General features: G+C 39.8%; 1 protein-coding gene across 2 annotated transcripts in view; it reads left to right on the forward strand.

Annotated features, from left to right (window-relative positions):
• Window positions 1-16175, forward strand: part of cnnm2b (cyclin and CBS domain divalent metal cation transport mediator 2b) — a 58416-nt gene extending 42241 nt beyond the window's left edge. Inside the window, exons 2-8 of one of the 2 annotated variants that reach the window (XM_063009417.1) lie at window positions 389-532; window positions 754-891; window positions 4789-4958; window positions 5299-5392; window positions 8575-8637; window positions 13675-13853; window positions 15151-16175. In XM_063009417.1, coding sequence (XP_062865487.1) covers window positions 389-532; window positions 754-891; window positions 4789-4958; window positions 5299-5392; window positions 8575-8637; window positions 13675-13853; window positions 15151-15363 — 1001 coding nt within the window. In that variant the 3' untranslated portion in view covers window positions 15364-16175. The remainder of the gene's footprint in view (window positions 1-388; window positions 533-753; window positions 892-4788; window positions 4959-5298; window positions 5393-8574; window positions 8638-13674; window positions 13854-15150) is intronic. The other variant, XM_063009418.1, reaches the window with a different exon arrangement.
• The last annotated feature ends 1229 nt before the right edge of the window (window positions 16176-17404 follow it).

Below are 17404 nucleotides of genomic sequence, written 5' to 3' on the forward strand. Positions count from 1 at the left end.
AGTTGCGAAGCTCCTCAGTCAGCAGTGGAGGGTTGTATCGGTAGAGGTGAAGCGTAATGCAATCAGAGTAATTGGATACAACTAGATTAGGGGAGGAAATTGTGGGGGAAATTCAGAGGAAAAAAAATGTGATTCTAAGTTAAAACCACATTATAACATTTTTTAATTTGTTGCTAGATTTTTGGGAGATTGTAAAGATAACAATTGTAACTTACAAATACATTTTTAACATCGTAGCTTTTAATCTCACAGCTGATTCGTACATGTTCTAAACTGCTCTTCTGTTCTCTGTGGGAGGTTCAAGCATTTGTTGCCGATACAGAGTTAAATTAAATGTATTACTTATTGATTACAACAAAAGCAAGCATGTGTTGTGCCTTTTTTCCAGGTAAGTCTCACCTGGCGATAGTTCAGAGGGTCAACAATGAGGGGGAAGGGGATCCATTCTATGAGGTGCTTGGCATCATTACCTTAGAGGACGTCATAGAAGAAATAATCAAATCTGAGATTCTGGATGAAACAGATTTATACAGTAAGTGGATCTTAGATAAATTTTACAAACATTAAGGCCTTGATATAATGAAGAACAAACTTATAGACTTTTAATATTAGTTTAGTTGTGTTTTGATTTTAGTTAGGAAGTTAAATATTAATTCTGTTCATAATTTGAATGTTTTGATTATAACCCTCTTTATCCAAGAATGTCTCTAAAAAAGTTCTCTTTTTCTTCTCTTACCCAAACTTCTCCATTAGCCGACAACAAAACAAAAAAGAAAATCACCCATCGGGAAAGGAAGCAGGATTTCTCGGCCTTCAAACCCACAGACAATGAAATGAAGGTTAAAATATCACCGCAGCTTCTACTGGCTACTCTGCGTTTCCTAGCAACAGGCAAGTGTACTGCGTGGCTGCTTATTTTCCCCCAGTGGGCCTTGTGACTGGCTTGTTAGCATGCTAGCCCTGCCGAGAAGGGAAGGCCTGGGACGGGTAGCATCGACTTTAACACTCATCTGATGCCACTGATATCTACATGTCATTATAGTATAAGTTGGAAACATCTAGCTCTAATAACAGTATTGTTTTATTGGTTTACTGTTTAATTACTCATTACTCATTTAATTATTGGTACTAATCAATAAAACTATACATTAAAAACATTTTTATGTGCTCTATTGTGCCTTCTGCAGTGTATCCTATAGGTTCAGGGAGCTGGTTGAAATGATTTCATTTTGATTCAAACCTAAAACCCCAAAAAGCTCAACTGGTTTATGGTCAAGGGACTAAGCAGGTCAATGTAATAAAGACGGCGGTCTGGGATCACCAAAAACCTATTTCAGTCAGCTGGGTTTGATCCCCATGCGTGGTGGCCCGGGCCCTTTCTGTGTGGAGTTTGCATGTTCTCCACGTGTCTGCGTGGGTTTCCTCCGGGAGCTCCGGTTTCCTCCCAAAGTCCAAAAACATGCAGTCAGGTTAACTGGAGACATTAAATTGCCCTATAGGTGAATGTGTGTGTGTGTGTGTGTGTGTGTGTGTGTGTGCAATGCGATGGACTGGTGCCCCATCCAGGGTGTTACTGTGTGCCTTGCGCCCATTAAAAAGCTGGGATAGGCTTCAGCACTGCACCCCCCCCCCCCCCCCCCCTTCCCCGACCCTGACTGGATAAGCGGTTATGAAAGTGAGTGAGTAGAGTTAGTTAAAAAAGCAGCTTTTTATAATAAAAGTGACTACAAAATTGTTTTTAAACGTTTGACTATTTGTTTATTGATTTTGATAATGAATAAATAATAAAACAATTAATAAAAATTAATAAGAAAACACAATTCCTATTATAGACGACTTTTGGAAAAGGCAACTCATGAAGTTAAAAGTCAGAGAGAGGGTTGAACGAAGTGCAAGAATCCAAGCACAGAATGTTTGACCAATACTAAGGTAGAACAATACTATGGCTACAAAGCCACTTAAAAAAAGGACATAAGGAAAAATAAATGTGGTGGCCAAAATAACACAAACAAAGTAACAACTGAAAGACACAAAACATCTGCAGCCTGCAACAGAGAAAATGAATGAATAGTGAAGGACTGAAAACTGGTTGTCACAGTATGACAGGCTACTCCGGCCATCTGTGACAACTTAGTTCTTGGAAAAAGAAAATAGATAGGGAACCCTCAAAACAATGCATGAAAAGTGCTCCAGAAAAGGGATGTCACACTGCTGTGAAAATTGCTTTCCTATGGCGGTTCTATAGTGAGGCCCGAAAGTGCCGTGACATAGCTCAGGTTTCCCTGAAAAAATAATGCCTGGCATCATGGAACTCTCAAATCTGTGAGAAAGAAACCATAATAAATAGAAAAATTTTCAACCGGAGTGATTTAACAGTCAGTAAGGCGGAGTGATTTGTCAGAAGTTAAGAGGAACTGACACATTAATCATCTGCGCCTCCATGCCCCATCTGCTGGCCAAATTTAGGAAGGCATAAGCCCATAAGTTTGTAACTGAGCCACAGCTGCTACCGCTGTACAGCTTTGTAATGACTGGAATGTAAATTGACCAAAATCAGTATCCAGCCGTATAATGCTCTTCTGAATGAATAGACACAAATTCCTCCTCAGAAGAGTAGCTGTTGTTATACCTAAAAAGATAACATAGACAAAAGTCCAACAAGGTTATGGTCAGATATCCAAATAATTTTGGCAATATAGCATCTTTACATTGGACAGTTGAATAATTTAGCACTTAGTGATTGAATGATTTGATTAGTTCTGAGCTGAGCTGTTGGTGTGTTAATCCTTTCACCACTGGGTTTTTGACTTGTTCATCAATGGGCTGTTGATTATCACTAGGTTGTTGATTTATTCCATTGCCCTTTTAATTTGTTAACCACTGGGTATTGATTTGTTTACCATTGAGTTGTTGGTTTACCAGTAGAAGTTGGTTTGTTTACTTGTTTAGCATTATATATAGACCAGTAAATACTTATTCAGTTAAAAACCTGTACTGGTGTAGGTAGACAAGTCATTAGACTTGGTGCTAAAGTAGTGGTTCTGTTTCAACTGAGACACAAGTGGCATGTACACGTATGTGAGCTGTTGATGTGTTTTAAGACTAAGGTATGGAAGTTCTAGCAACACATGAATCTCTGGCTCTGGCTAGAAATCTCCAACTAGCTTCAAGGGTGAGAGCACTTTACACATTTAATGTCTATTTGAAGTGACTGACTAGATTAGGGGTTAAATATGCTTTCCAAGCCATTAATTCTAAAATTTTTATTAGGATTGTAAAGACCCTGTGGCTAATTGGTAATTGTCTGAAACCAGCCAAACGTTGTTGAAGAACTCCAGTAGGTAGGTGCAAGGTAATAAAAGTGGCTGTACATGGTGGAGTAGATTAGTGATTTTATTTTAATGTTAGAGACTGAAATATTATAGAACTGCACATTATACAAATGCCAATTTGGCTAGAGAATATGGACTGATGGATAAAAATCATAATTAGATTCATTAAAAATTAAACCCACAATCATTACCCATAACAACTTAAAACTGGTTTGAATTTAATTTGTATTATTTTTTTAAGGAAACTAGAATCTATCAGCTATGTGCAGTGGTAGCTTACTGGTTAAGGTACTGGAAAAGTGATTTTTCAAGGTTGTTGGCCAATTTTAATGTCTGAAATGTAACTGGGCTCCAATAGGAACTGATTGGACATAGTTTGGAAAGGCACACCCCTAAGTCTATAAAGGTCTACAAGTAACACTGCATTGCCAGTATAGAAACCAAGATATGACATCCACACAACTGTCTGTGGATCTTCTCAATCAAATTATGGCAAATAGGGCAAGGGCTTTAAGTGTTTTTAGCCAAATTGGGCATATAAGCAAGGTAAGGAAGAACCTAGTGGTCCCTCTGAAAAAGCTATACATTTCTTTTGCAGAAATGGGGGACTGTTGGATGGACAACTATTTTAGGGGCATTTAATAAATCAGGTCTTTATGGCCGGACAGAGGCCCCTGTTGAGTAAAAGGCTAATGCCTACTTGTTACTTGATTAACAGCATACAATGAACTCTAGCAACATAAGGAAAACAAGCATAATGTCTGGCAAAAAAAACAGGCAATGGCTAATACTATTTCTATAGTGAAATATGGCGGTGGCAGCATCATGCTACGGGGTGCTTCTTATTGTAGGCACAGTAAAACGTATAAGAATTGGGGGATTGATAAATGAAGCCAAATAGGAAGAATGTCATTGAAAATTTCCTTCAGAGTGAGCACAAACTCAGAGTGGTGAACATTGACCCGATGCATGCAGTAAAAACAACAAATGGAATTGCTTTGGGGCAACAGTGAAATTCAGACCTAAACCCCATCAGACATCTGTGGAAACACCTAAAGATCACAGTTTGCAGATGTTCTTTACTAAATATGTTGGAGCGTGAGAAATCTATGCAGAAAAATGACATATATGTAGAAGAATTACAGGTAGAAGTATTAAATAAAGGGTCTGAATGAGAATTTTACATTAATTCATTTTCATTTCTTGATCTTTGATCACTGATTTAATTTAGATTGACTTGATAGAATAGTAATTATATCCATTCAAAGTCAAATCCACAAAATAAGTGTACAAAAAGTCAAGTGGTCTGAATACTTTCTGAATTATCTGTATATTAGGCCCCTACTTGGACGTTAGCTAAAATTTCTGACATTTTAGGCATGTCCACCTAGCAGAGACCCATTTTCATATTAGATATCATTAGATATCATGAATTTTGTCTAATTTTTTTTTCCAGAGGTGGAATCGTTTGGCCTGGTCCACATGTCTGAGAAGATTCTGCTGAGGTTGCTGAAGCACCCCAACGTCATCCAGGAGCTTAAGTTCAACGAGAAGAACAAGAAGGCTGTAGAACATTACCTTTATGTCCGCAACAAGCCTGTGGATTACTTCATCCTCCTCCTGCAGGTCAGCTGGCATTCTGGTTTGTCAGTTCTCGCCAGTGTAGGGCAGAGAAAGAGAGTAAAACACCATAAATAAGCTTTTCTTAAGTATTAAGCATGGCCGGAGTGTGAGGCTCGAGCTTACAGAGCAGAAACAAGGTCTTTCTGGGTGACACATATTTTGTGCAGAATGTATGGGTCAAAGCTCACATTCCTGCTTAAGGCTATCCTTTGTTTTGCTAGTTGCAAAAATGATGCATACTCGAGGATTAATTCTACTACAAGCTAGATTAAACTGCATAATCACTGTATAATTAATGGCATTTAAAAAAATAGCGTCTTTTAATTATTTGACTTCATTACAGGGGAAAGTGGAGGTGGAAGCAGGGAAGGATGGGATGAAGTTTGAATCTGGAGCATTTTCATCATACGGGATGATGGCCCTCACTGCTTCTTCAGGTACGCAGCAGATATTTTCTTTTCAACCAAATATTTTTATTTTTACATTTTAAATTAAAATTGTGCCATTTTAACTCTAAGTCTTTGACTTTAACTTAAGGAGCAGCTTGTTTGTTTACATTCCTCCCTCCTTTTAAAGGTTTTTTGGGGTGTTTGATTAGTGTAGATGCTTAATGTATAAGTCAGACTCTCAGCTTTTGTCTTTGTGGAAGCAATAAAGAACATGTTCAACCATCCAGATCTGATTTTAACCTTGAAAATCTATAACAGATGTTCCAGACTCTGCAGGTTTGGTTTCTGGTGCTGCTAATATAACTAGTATTACTTCATTTTCATGTTTTACCCTCTAGCTGAGCACAACTACAGCACCACAGCTGACTGTTAGGGAAGGAAAAACTTGTAAATACAGCTTTCACATTGAAATGCTGAACATGTTTGGAGGAGAGCACTAACTGCACTATACAGTATGAATGACCTTTGTGGGTGGGGGGGTTCCATAAAGTAAAAGGGGACGGTTTCATGCTTTCTAAGAGGACAGGGGACTTTATAGTATGCAAATTGTTGAAGAATTATTCAGGATAAAGTTCGAGTCCAAGTCAAGAAGTAGGGTGGAAGTGTAGGGAAGATTTGTTTTGGTAAAAGTGTCACTGGTATACACTGATCAGCCATAACATTAAAACCACCTCCTTGTTTTTACGCTCACTGTCAATTTATCAGCTCCACTTACCATATAGAAGCACTTTGAAGTTCTACAATTACTGACTGTAGTCCATCTGTTTCTCTGCATACTTTTTTAGCCCGCTTTCATGCTGTTCTTCAAAGATCAGGACCCCCACAGGACCACCACAGAGCAGGTATTATTTAGGTGGTGGATCATTCTCAGCACTGCAGTGACTGCAGTGTGTGTTGTGCTGGTATGAGTGGATCAGACACAGCAGCGCTGATGGAGTTTTTAAACACCTCAGTGTCACTGCTGGACTGAGAATAATCCACCAACCAAAAATATAACAGCGTCCTGTGACCACTGGTGAGGGTCTAAAAGATGACCAACTCATACAGCAGCAATAGATGAGCGATCGTCTCTGACTTTACATCTACAAGGTGGACCAATTAGGTAGGAGTGTCTAATCGAGTGGACAGTGAGTGGACACGGTATTTAAAAACTCCAGGAGCGCTGCTGTGTCTGATCCACTTATACCAGCACAACACACTAACACACCACCACCATGTCATTGTCACTGCAGTGCTGAGAATGATCCACCACCTAAATAATACCTGCTCTGTGGTGGCCCTGTGGGGGTCCTGACCATTGAAGAACAGCATGAAAGGGGGCTAAAAAAGTATGCAGAGAAACAGATGGACTAGTTGTAGAACAACAAAGTGCTTCTATATGGTATATGGAGCTGATACAACGGACAGTGAGTGTAGAAACGAGGAGGTGGTTTTAATGTTATGGCTGATTAGTGTATATCATCTAGGGTCACAAACGTCTATTGCATTGTCTTTTAATTTAAGTTTATTAAGTTAATAACACAGTATTAGAACAATCTTTTCTTGACACAAAATGCATCTGCTTTACAAATGTACGAGGGTTCTTCAAAAAGTTTTCACACTTTTGAGCGCGTAGCCACTGATGCACCGCTGCTTTCACATTATCATCACATGAAAGTCTTCTTCCCCTTAAAGCTTCTTTGAGCATCAAAAAATGTGGCGCTACATCCAGACTATAAGCTCTCTCTCAGTCTCTCAGACATGACCAATTACTACTCCTCCCACCCTCACCGCTTCCAACCAAAATATAAAAGTGCGGAAACTTTTTGATGATCCCTCGTATGTAAACTCTTGAGTTATCAAAAGTCATTTAAAATTACCGAACCACTGCATTTAAAACTTCTCCTATAATACTGGATGAAGCTGGACTCCTGAATTTGATAGCTAAGCCAGAATGGTTGGAGGCTTCTTGAGAATCTATCAGGCTCTTGAGGAATATCTAGTATACTCTTTAGCTCACCCTTTAGCTTTATGATAGGGTTTATGTTAGCCGACTCAATTGGCCATAACAAATATTTGATTCTGTAGTCATTACAGGCATTATACAAGGGAAACGATTGGAAACGGTGAGGGTGGGAGGAGTAGTAACAGGTCGTGTCTAAGAGACCGAGAGAGAGCTTATAGTCCGGATTTAGCGCCATCTGATTTCCAACTTTTTTGGGACGCTTAAAGAAGCTTTAAGAAGAAGAAGATTTTCATGTGATGATGATGAAAAAGCAGCGGTGCATCAGTGGCTAAGTGCTCAACTAAATACATTTGTTGCTGATGGCATTAAAAAGTTGGTACGACGGCCGCTCAGGTGGCGCAGTGGTAAAAACACACGCTGGAACCAGAGCTGGGATCTCGAATACATCGTATCGAATCTCAGCTCTGCCTGCTGGCTGGGCCGAGCGGCCACATGAACAACGATTGGCCTGTTGTTCAGATATGGGTGGGATTGAGCCGGATAGGGACTCTCTCATAACTAATGCAATTACGGCCTCTGCTGGCTGATTGATGGCGCCTGCACAGATGAGAAAAGAGTGCTTTCAGGGTGTGTCTCTCCGTACACAGTGCTGAGCTGCACTGCACTCGTCAAAGTGTAGGTGATAAGATGCATATGGCATGCTGCCCACGTGTTAGAGGGGGCGTGGGTTAGCTTTGTTCTCCTTAATCAGAGCGGGGAAGTTAATGCTGGTTTTGATAGAAAGGTGTCAGAATACACAGTGCATCGCAGGGGGGGACCAACAAAATATTAAGAAGGTGGTCATAATGTTATGCCTGATTGGTGTATAAACCCACTGAATGAACTAAGGTACAGTGAGATAGCCATGAAAGCGGTGTGTTTACTGGACATTCAGTATATGTTTTCACAATGACACAGTCTTGTACTCACAAGTACACTAAACAGCAAGAGCGGGCAGTCTGACAGGGCCACACGTACACAGGGAATGTGGCGGGAGTTATGTGACCTCTGTTGGTTGATGGTAGATAGTGCATTTTGCTACCAGTCCGCACCATTCGATGTAGGACACCCATGTTTTGTCTTTGGTGGTTTGGTTTAGACTTGGATGTTAGCCTCATTGTAATGCTCCCTGTTTTGCCAGTCTCTGTTTTTGACTTCTGTGTTTCTTGGTCTTATCCTCCCCTAGTTTCTCACTCCCTTTCACGCAATTGTGGGATCAGGAGGTCTGAGTCAATTGGAGGATCTCCAGGTAATGTTTGTGGTTGGTTTGTTTGCCTCTTAATTACTGGCTTCGGCTGGTCGCATGCCATCTGATCTGAGCATGGATACAAGCATGCATGTTGTTAGCATGGCTAGAGTGTACTATATTTGATTAGTGCTTACTTGTATAGAACCAATTAACATTTAGTCTATTCAGATGATTTGTATACTTACATTTATCACTAAATATTAAACACTGTTATATACATACACTGATCAGCCATAACATAAAAACCACCTCCTTGTTTCTACACTCACTGTCCATTTTATCAGCTCCACTTACCATATAGAAGCACTTTGAAGTTCTACAATTATTGACTGTAGTCCATCTGTTTCTCTGCATGCTTTTTTAGCCTGCTTTCATGCTGTTCTTCAATGGTCAGGACCCCCACAGGACCACCACAGAGCAGGTATTATTTAGGTGGTGGATCATTCTCAGCACTGCAGTGACTGCAGTGTGTGTTGTCCTGGTATGAGTGGATTAGACACAGCAGTGCTGCTGGAGTTTTTAAATACCGTGTCCACTCACTGTTTACTCTATTAGACACTCCTACCTAGTTGGCCCACCTTGTAGATGTAAAGTCAGTGACGATCGCTCATCTATTGCTGCTCTTTGAGTTGGTCATCTTCTAGCCACGGGGCGCTGTTGGCTGGATATTTTTGGTTGGTGGACTATTCTCAGTCCAGCAGTGACAGTGAGGTGTTTAAAAACTACATAGGCATTGCTGTGTCTGATCCACTCATACCAGCACAACACACACTAACACACCGCCACCATGTCAGTGTCACTCCAGTGCTGAGAATGATCCACCACCCAAATAATACCTACTCTGTAGTGGTCCTGTGGGGGTCCTGACCATTAAAGAATAGCATGAAAGGGGGCTAACAAAGCATGCAGAGAAACAGATGGACTACAGTCAGTAATTGTAGAGCTACAAAGTGCTTCTATATGGTAAGTGGAGCTGATAAAATGGACAGTGAGTGTAGAAACAAGGAGGTGGTTTTAATGTTATGGCTAATCAGTGTAGGTGTATATATTTCTTTTTTAGTTATATTATCTGCTATAGAATATGTTGGTCTGTTAGCAGGCAGCGTAGCCATGCTACATGGCCATAAGTATTTGGTCATCCAATTTAATTGGTGGAATTGGTTTTCAGTGACCTTTAACATGGCTTGGTCATATGATGTCACTATTCTTGGAAGACAGACCTCAAACTTGTAACTTGCTGGAGTTGCCCATTCAACTGTAGGTGCTGTTTTTGTAAAAAACATCAAGCAGTTGCAACACCATATCGTCTCTGGGAGCATCAACAGCACAGGAACACAAGCTTTATAATCACTTTGTACATTGCTAGGCATCAGCTAAAGTTGTGTAAGGCACAGCACTATTGGACTTACGCAGCACAAACACATTCTCTGGATATTTCATTATCCAATAAATGCTGGTTTGACAGGCGCTAGGCAAAAGCTAGATGGCCACATGGTTAATTCCAACTGTAATGTTTGGTGTAAAAGGAAAAATTATTTGGAGCTGGAAAATCTCTGTGCTACATAATACAATTCCATTGTAAATATAGTCTATACTAATGGTTTTGGAGTTCACATACTTTTGGCCATGTAGTGTACATTAAAAGTATGTTTTATATTCTTTAAGAAGTGGGTCAGTGCTTCAGTTTACCGCCTCCACCCCATAGTTCCATGTACCATAATTCACAGTATCCCCCCTACCGATATGGCCGTATTTGGAAAATAAATACGATCTCCCCCTTTTCACACACCGACTTGTACATACACTGATCTCAAACAGGCATACACACACAAACACACTCTGACCCCGTGCATATACACGCTGACCCTGAGCGTAGAGGGCAGCGAGCAGGGCCCCTGAGACCGAGACGGGCGCAGGGCCTCACCTCCAAACACGGATTACATACATTCCGATCAAATTGTGGAATTAACACTACCCGTGATTTAGTGTGTGTATGTGGGTGAAAGTAAGAAAGAGTCAGGGGAAAAGTGTGTGTGTGTGTGTGTGTTGGTAGGCCAACCCATTTTAAGAAGTGGAAAAAATAAGCTGTGTTTAATTAAAACAGGACTAGTCGTTTCTATGAAGGTCGTAAAGGTTCAGTCTGTCCAGCTGCTGCCACCACCTAGGCATGCCTGCCTTCCCACCAAGTCTTTCTGTGATTGGTGTATTTCTTTACATTGTAATGGTTGTGTTTTGTTTCCAGTAAGATATGAGGCAAATGTTTAAGCAGATTATAACTGTATTTTACATTTTCTAAATACTGTATATATACAGTGTATCACAAAAGTGAGTACACCCCTCACATTTCTGCAAATATTTTATTATATCTTTTCATGGGACAACACTATAGAAATAAAACTTGGATATAACTTAGAGTAGTCAGTGTACAACTTGTATAGCAGTGTAGATTTACTGTCTTCTGAAAATAACTCAACACACAGCCATTAATGTCTAAATGGCTGGCAACATAAGTGAGTACATCCCACAGTGAACATGTCCAAATTGTGCCCAAAGTGTCAATATTTTGTGTGACCACCATTATTATCCAGCACTGCCTTAACCCTCCTGGGCATGGAATTCACCAGAGCTGCACAGGTTGCTACTGGAATCCTCTTCCACTCCTCCATGATGACATCACGGAGCTGGTGGATGTTAGACACCTTGAACTCCTCCACCTTCCACTTGAGGATGCGCCACAGGTGCTCAATTGGGTTTAGTCCATCACCTTTACCTTCAGCTTCCTCAGCAAGGCAGTTGTCATCTTGGAGGTTGTGTTTGGGGTCGTTATCCTGTTGGAAAACTGCCATGAGGCCCAGTTTTCGAAGGGAGGGGATCATGCTCTGTTTCAGAATGTCACAGTACATGTTGGAATTCATGTTTCCCTCAATGAACTGCAGCTGCCCAGTGCCAGCTGGACATGTTCACTGTGGGGTGTACTCACTTATGTTGCCAGCTATTTAGACATTAATGGCTGTGTGTTGAGTTATTTTCAGAAGACAGTAAATCTACACTGCTATACAAGCTGTACACTGACTACTCTAAGTTATATCCAAGTTTCATGTCTATAGTGTTGTCCCATGAAAAGATATAATGAAATATTTGCAGAAATGTGAGGGGTGTACTCACTTTTGTGATACACTGTACATCTGACCATGAACTTGCTGGATGTTCCATTCCAAAACCTTTCTGAGCTATAACAGTCCATATTATTCTGGTGTGTGTGTGTTTGTGTGTGTGTTTGTGTGTATGTGTGTGTTGTGCCTATTTATCCAAGAGATCATTTGTGTAGTCAGGCACTGATGTTAAATGAAACAGCTTGGCTCACCATCATCGTTCCAATTTCTCCCAACATTGTTCAGTGGGGGGTGGCACAGTGGCTTGGTGGGTAGCACTGTCACCTCACAGCAAGGAGGTCTTGGCTTCGATTCCCAGGTAAAGTTGACATTTGAAATAGACATTTGACTTTGCATGTGGGTGGCACGGTGGCTCAGTGGGTAGCAATGTCGCCTCACAGCAAGAAGGTCCTGGGTTCGATCCCCAGGCGGGGCGGTCCGGGTCCTTTCTGTGCGGAGTTTGCATGTTCTCCCCGTGTCTGTGTGGGTTTTCTTCCGGGAGCTCCGGTTTCCTCCCACAGTCCAAAAACATGCAGTCAGGTTAATTGGAGACACTGAATTGCCCTATATGTGAATGGGTGTGTCTATGTGTGTGTCTGCCCTGCGATGGACTGGCCCCTCGTTCGGGGTGTTACTGTGTGCCTTGCGCCCATTGAAAAGCTGGGATAGGCTCCAGCAAACAGGACCCTGTTTGGATAAGCGGTTAAGAAAGAGTGAGTGAGTTTGCATGTTCTCTTCGTGTCTGTGTATGTTTCTTACCCCTATACTAAAATACTAAAATTGCCCTAGGTGTGAATGTGTGGGTATGTGTGTTTGCCCTGTGATGGACTGGTGACCTGTCCAGGGTGTTTCATACCTACTGTGACACAGAAAAGGAGTAAGCAGTAATAAAACAGACAATAAATTAAGAAATAAATTGATCAGTGGGGTTTAGGTCAGTGCTCTGTAAGCGGTCTTTTTCAACCTTGCTTATTGACTATATTGGTGACTTCTTTGGTGTCCATGTAAATAGGGAAGTTTGACTGTACCTTTTTAATAGTAACAAAACAGTGGTCACAGTTGTCAAGGTCTGAAGACAAACTGTTACCGCAGAAAATTTGTCTGATTGGTCGGTTGAACTGTTTTGATGAGGTTTTTGCTCTGATGCTCTAATAGACAGTTATAGCTATATATATATATATATATATATATATATATATACAATTTTTCTCCCAATCTGGTCATATCCAAGTACCTGACTGCATTATGCTTCCTCTCTACTGATGTTGATCTCCACCCTGGTTGAGGAGAGCTGTGACTAACACACACCCCCTCCGACACGTGTGCAGTAGCCGACTGCTTCTTTTCACCTGCATGAAGCGAGATTATATGCGGATCAGCTTTGTATACAGAGACAGGCGCTATTAGTTAGCCAGCGGAGGTGGTAATTGCATCAGTTTTGAGGTCCCATCCAGCACCCCTCTAGAACAACACCCATTTGTTGTTCATGTAGGCGCCTTGCCTGCTGGATGGCAGAGCTGAGTTTTGAACCGAAGTACTGCTTCACCACCTGAGCACAGGAGCCAAACTATTATTAAAGCTATAAAAGTGTCATCAGCTATATGTAAACGTATATGTTCAGTTTTGACCTAAAATGAATAACACTTTATTAATCCTTGAAGGAAATTACAGTGTTTCAGCAGCTTACATACACATAACACAAGTATATATGGAAGTAAGTACAGTAGTTTGTTAGTATATATGTACATATACAACTGGAGTTGTTCCTAAAAGTATATGATTGTACACTGATTACAGGATCTACAAAAACCACTTATCTTTCCCACTAAACCCAGTAAACATTAAAAATAAATGAATAAAAAAAACCCTTGTGTTGTATGTGCAGAGAACATGTCTCCTCCTCGGCCATATGGACTGAACCACTCTGACTCTCTGAACCGGAGTGACCGCAATGAAGCCATTAATCCCCCACTGGGCAGCAGCAACAACCAGCTCAACTCCTTTCTGCAGATCTACGCACCAGACTACACGGTCCGAGCAATCACAGACCTGATATATGTCAAGGTGAAAAAATACAAATATTCTTACAATCCTTAGGAATCATATTCAAACTGCCTTGTGTTTAGGACTAGCCAAGTTAGCAGTCCGGCTAAGAAATCATTAGTAAATTAGATTGTTTATTACAAAATAAGATAGATATTTATAGCAAATTATAGATTTTATATGATTTTGTTCTCATTCATTTATTTAATGGTTACCAAATATCTTAATATATATAAAACCATCTGCAATTTTATGTAGGCAGTGTTAGCATTTTGATTACAGAGAGCAGCTAGCAGTTCACAACTAATCATGAATAAACTGGCTTTATTGGTCATGAATAAAGCCCTACCTAATTCTCTGCCATGAAAATCACGTCATGGACAGTGAAATGAGTTGTTTCCCATGTAATATGCAATTTGCTGTGAAATTCAAAATTTAGCTATTTAACGTTTTTTTATTCGTGTAGCATTCAAGTGCCTCACGTTGATTGGTTAATTTGCCCTATGAGGTGGTCCTAGTGTAACCATGCGTCTTTAGACTTCGCTAAGTTTATAAAGAAAGAAATAAACTGTACGTAGATAAACTATCAGGAGCATAATAGTTTACTGGTTTGCTCTTTTGATGTGCAGCACAGACTACAGAGAGATGATCACATGTGTAGAGAAGTACACTTTTCTACTGATTATGGAATCCCCAAAAGGGACAAATTGCACTCAATACGTAAACATACACATCAAACATCGTCAGCACACCACACCACAAATGTAGCAATTAGCATCTGGTTGGACAAAATGTCCAAGATGTTGAAGTGTAAAGCAGCTAAAAAACACGACTCGGGTAACTGAGTTTGTATGTTCTAACTTAGCTGGATGTTCTAGTTTACATTTAAGTATTAAGGTGAGCTGTGCTGTGTATTGTAGCCTCCATTTATTTTATTTAAAATGTAAAATGAGTGTAAAATGTGAAAATCTGTGATTTTTGGAAAATGAGGTCCATAAAAAAGGATATTTTCTTGTATGTGAATTTAATAGGGTCCTAGTAATGAGTAACAATAATTGGTGTTTTGCTATTGTTTATTTGGAAATTATATTCTCAGTAGTCTATTTACTAGTAGTCAAGCATATGAAATAAGTAAATATATATTTCAATTTATTACATTATTGGATGAAGATTGTATTACATTGTCAGCAATTTATTACATTTGTGTTATTACATTATTCTCAGTTATTACATTACATGTAGTTTTACATTGAGTTAATTTAATAAAAAAAAAAAAAAAAACAGTCTAAATGCATATGTCTTTAAAACCATTTCATAGGTAACCCGCCAGCAGTACCAGAATGCCCTGATGGCATCACGCATGGATAAGACGACACAGACATCGGACAGTGAGTACACCAAAATTGAACTGACTCTTAGCGACCTGCACGATGGTGTGACTGAAGAGACGGCCATCCTGCTTAACCAGACACAAAACTGTGTGGCCCACAAAAAGGTGAATCACACAGCACAACACGAGTGTGCTGTCTAGCCCCCGTTGGGGTGGTTGGAGGTTTGGGTAAAAAAAATTAGCTGCTTTTGTTTTTGTTTACCTCCACACCTCTGCCACCCCCTGTAATAACCGGACTCAGAGCTGCAATAGGCTGCTAAAACATCGCCTGGGGTTTTTGGACCAAGTAATTGGACTGGAACAGCTGGTTCAGTTCCACACAGCCTGCTGTGTACCTGTCCACCAGACCAAAGAGTTTGGGGTTTGGACACCCTCTCTGCTCTGTCACATACTCCACCACTGTCCTGTTAAAGGTGCCAGGAAGGATTCTGGGATAGTGGAAGACCACTAGTGAAATAGACTTTTCTCCTTCATCAGTAATACGGTGAGTCAATGACTGTGCCAAATACAATTTGAAGGAAACCATGAACTGTTTACCAAGTGCATTTTCCTCCTGTATTTATTTATTTTATACATTGTATATATGTATGTGTGCATGTTTGTGGATATAACTATGGGCACATACCAAGAACACACCTTTGTAAACTTTAGCAGCATGTGTGTACTGTATATGTCGTGTGTACTGTGCCTGACTGAGTGTGAATATGCCATGCACATGGTATATACATAGTTACAAATACTGTTTGTGTATTTTTGAAGGTCCTTTACATATATAAATATTGCAGATTGTTATTTTTACTATTCTAAATCAGGCCTATGGTACAGAATATTTGACTTTTTTTAAAAACAAAATCACATTATTGCCTTAAAGAATCATATTAATTTTTTAACAAGTGCAATGAACCATATTTCTATTTAAAAGATGATTTATTGATTAAAATCAGTTTATTGTATAGTTTCATTTGATTGCATTTACTGTGTCCTTGAAGTCCACATGTTTCAAATGTGTACATTTTTATAACTACATGGACTTTATGCGTTAACTATACTAGGGACAGGATTGGTATCAGATGGAATTGATATTTTATATTGCAGTTTTGTCTACTTTTGATTGACATCACAGATTATTTACATAAACACATTGGGTACCAATAACCTAAAGCATAACATCAACACTTTAAATGTTTTGTGGGAATTCAATATCTATAAATATCCGTATGTTTCATACTCAGAGCTTTTGATACTGCTGTTGTGAAACGATAGGACTGGGGATCGGGTTTGGAACAGCCTGCCTCCTTTACATGTCTTGTGACCTCGTAAATTCAAATTTATTTGTATTGTGCTGTTTACAATGGGCATTGTCTTAACAAAGCTTCACAGATTTAGGGACCAAAACCCTTTTGAATAGCAAGCCGAGAGCAACAGTGGCACCAAAAAACTCCTTTAAAATATGAGGGTTCTTCAAAAAGTTTACATCACTTTTCTACATAGTCACCTTCCAATGCATTTTTTCCCAGCATCGTACCAACCTTTTAATGCCATCTGCAAAAAATTTTTTTGGTTAAGTGTGTAGCCACTGATGCACTGCTGCTTTCACATCATCATCACATGAACATCTTCTTCCCCTTAAAGCTTATTTGGTCATCCAAAAAGGTGGAAATCAGATGGCGCTAAATTTGGACTATTAGCTCTCTCTCAGTCTCTCAGACACGAACAATTACTACTCCTCCTGTCCTCACCGTTTCCAACCAAAATATAACAGTGCGAAACTTTTTGAAGATCCCTCGTAACAAGGAAGAAACATTGAGAGAAACCAGACTTACCAGGAACAATCCTTGTTGGGTGGCCTAGAAAATAAATGACTATGATGAAATAGGGTTAGGGTTAGGGTTAGATATGTATAAATAAGATTATTTCTAACAAAATGTTATTTTAAGTAAAAATAATTTAATTGGAGTTCAGTCTGTGGTAGAATAAAGTCAGATAGATAGATGGATGGATAATAATCTGCAGCTACTGGAAAGTCAAAAATTACAAAAAATATTTCTGACCTATGATGGTAAACTATGCTGCCCCACTTCACCCCGCACTCTGTCTACACCCTACTTTTCTCCTTGTAACTGGTATGTGTAGCTAGATAGCCAGATGGATGGATGGATGGATGGATAGATAGAATCACTTT

The sequence above is a fragment of the Trichomycterus rosablanca genome, chromosome 15 (assembly GCF_030014385.1).
Source record: "Trichomycterus rosablanca isolate fTriRos1 chromosome 15, fTriRos1.hap1, whole genome shotgun sequence".
NCBI lineage: Eukaryota > Metazoa > Chordata > Actinopteri > Siluriformes > Trichomycteridae > Trichomycterus > Trichomycterus rosablanca.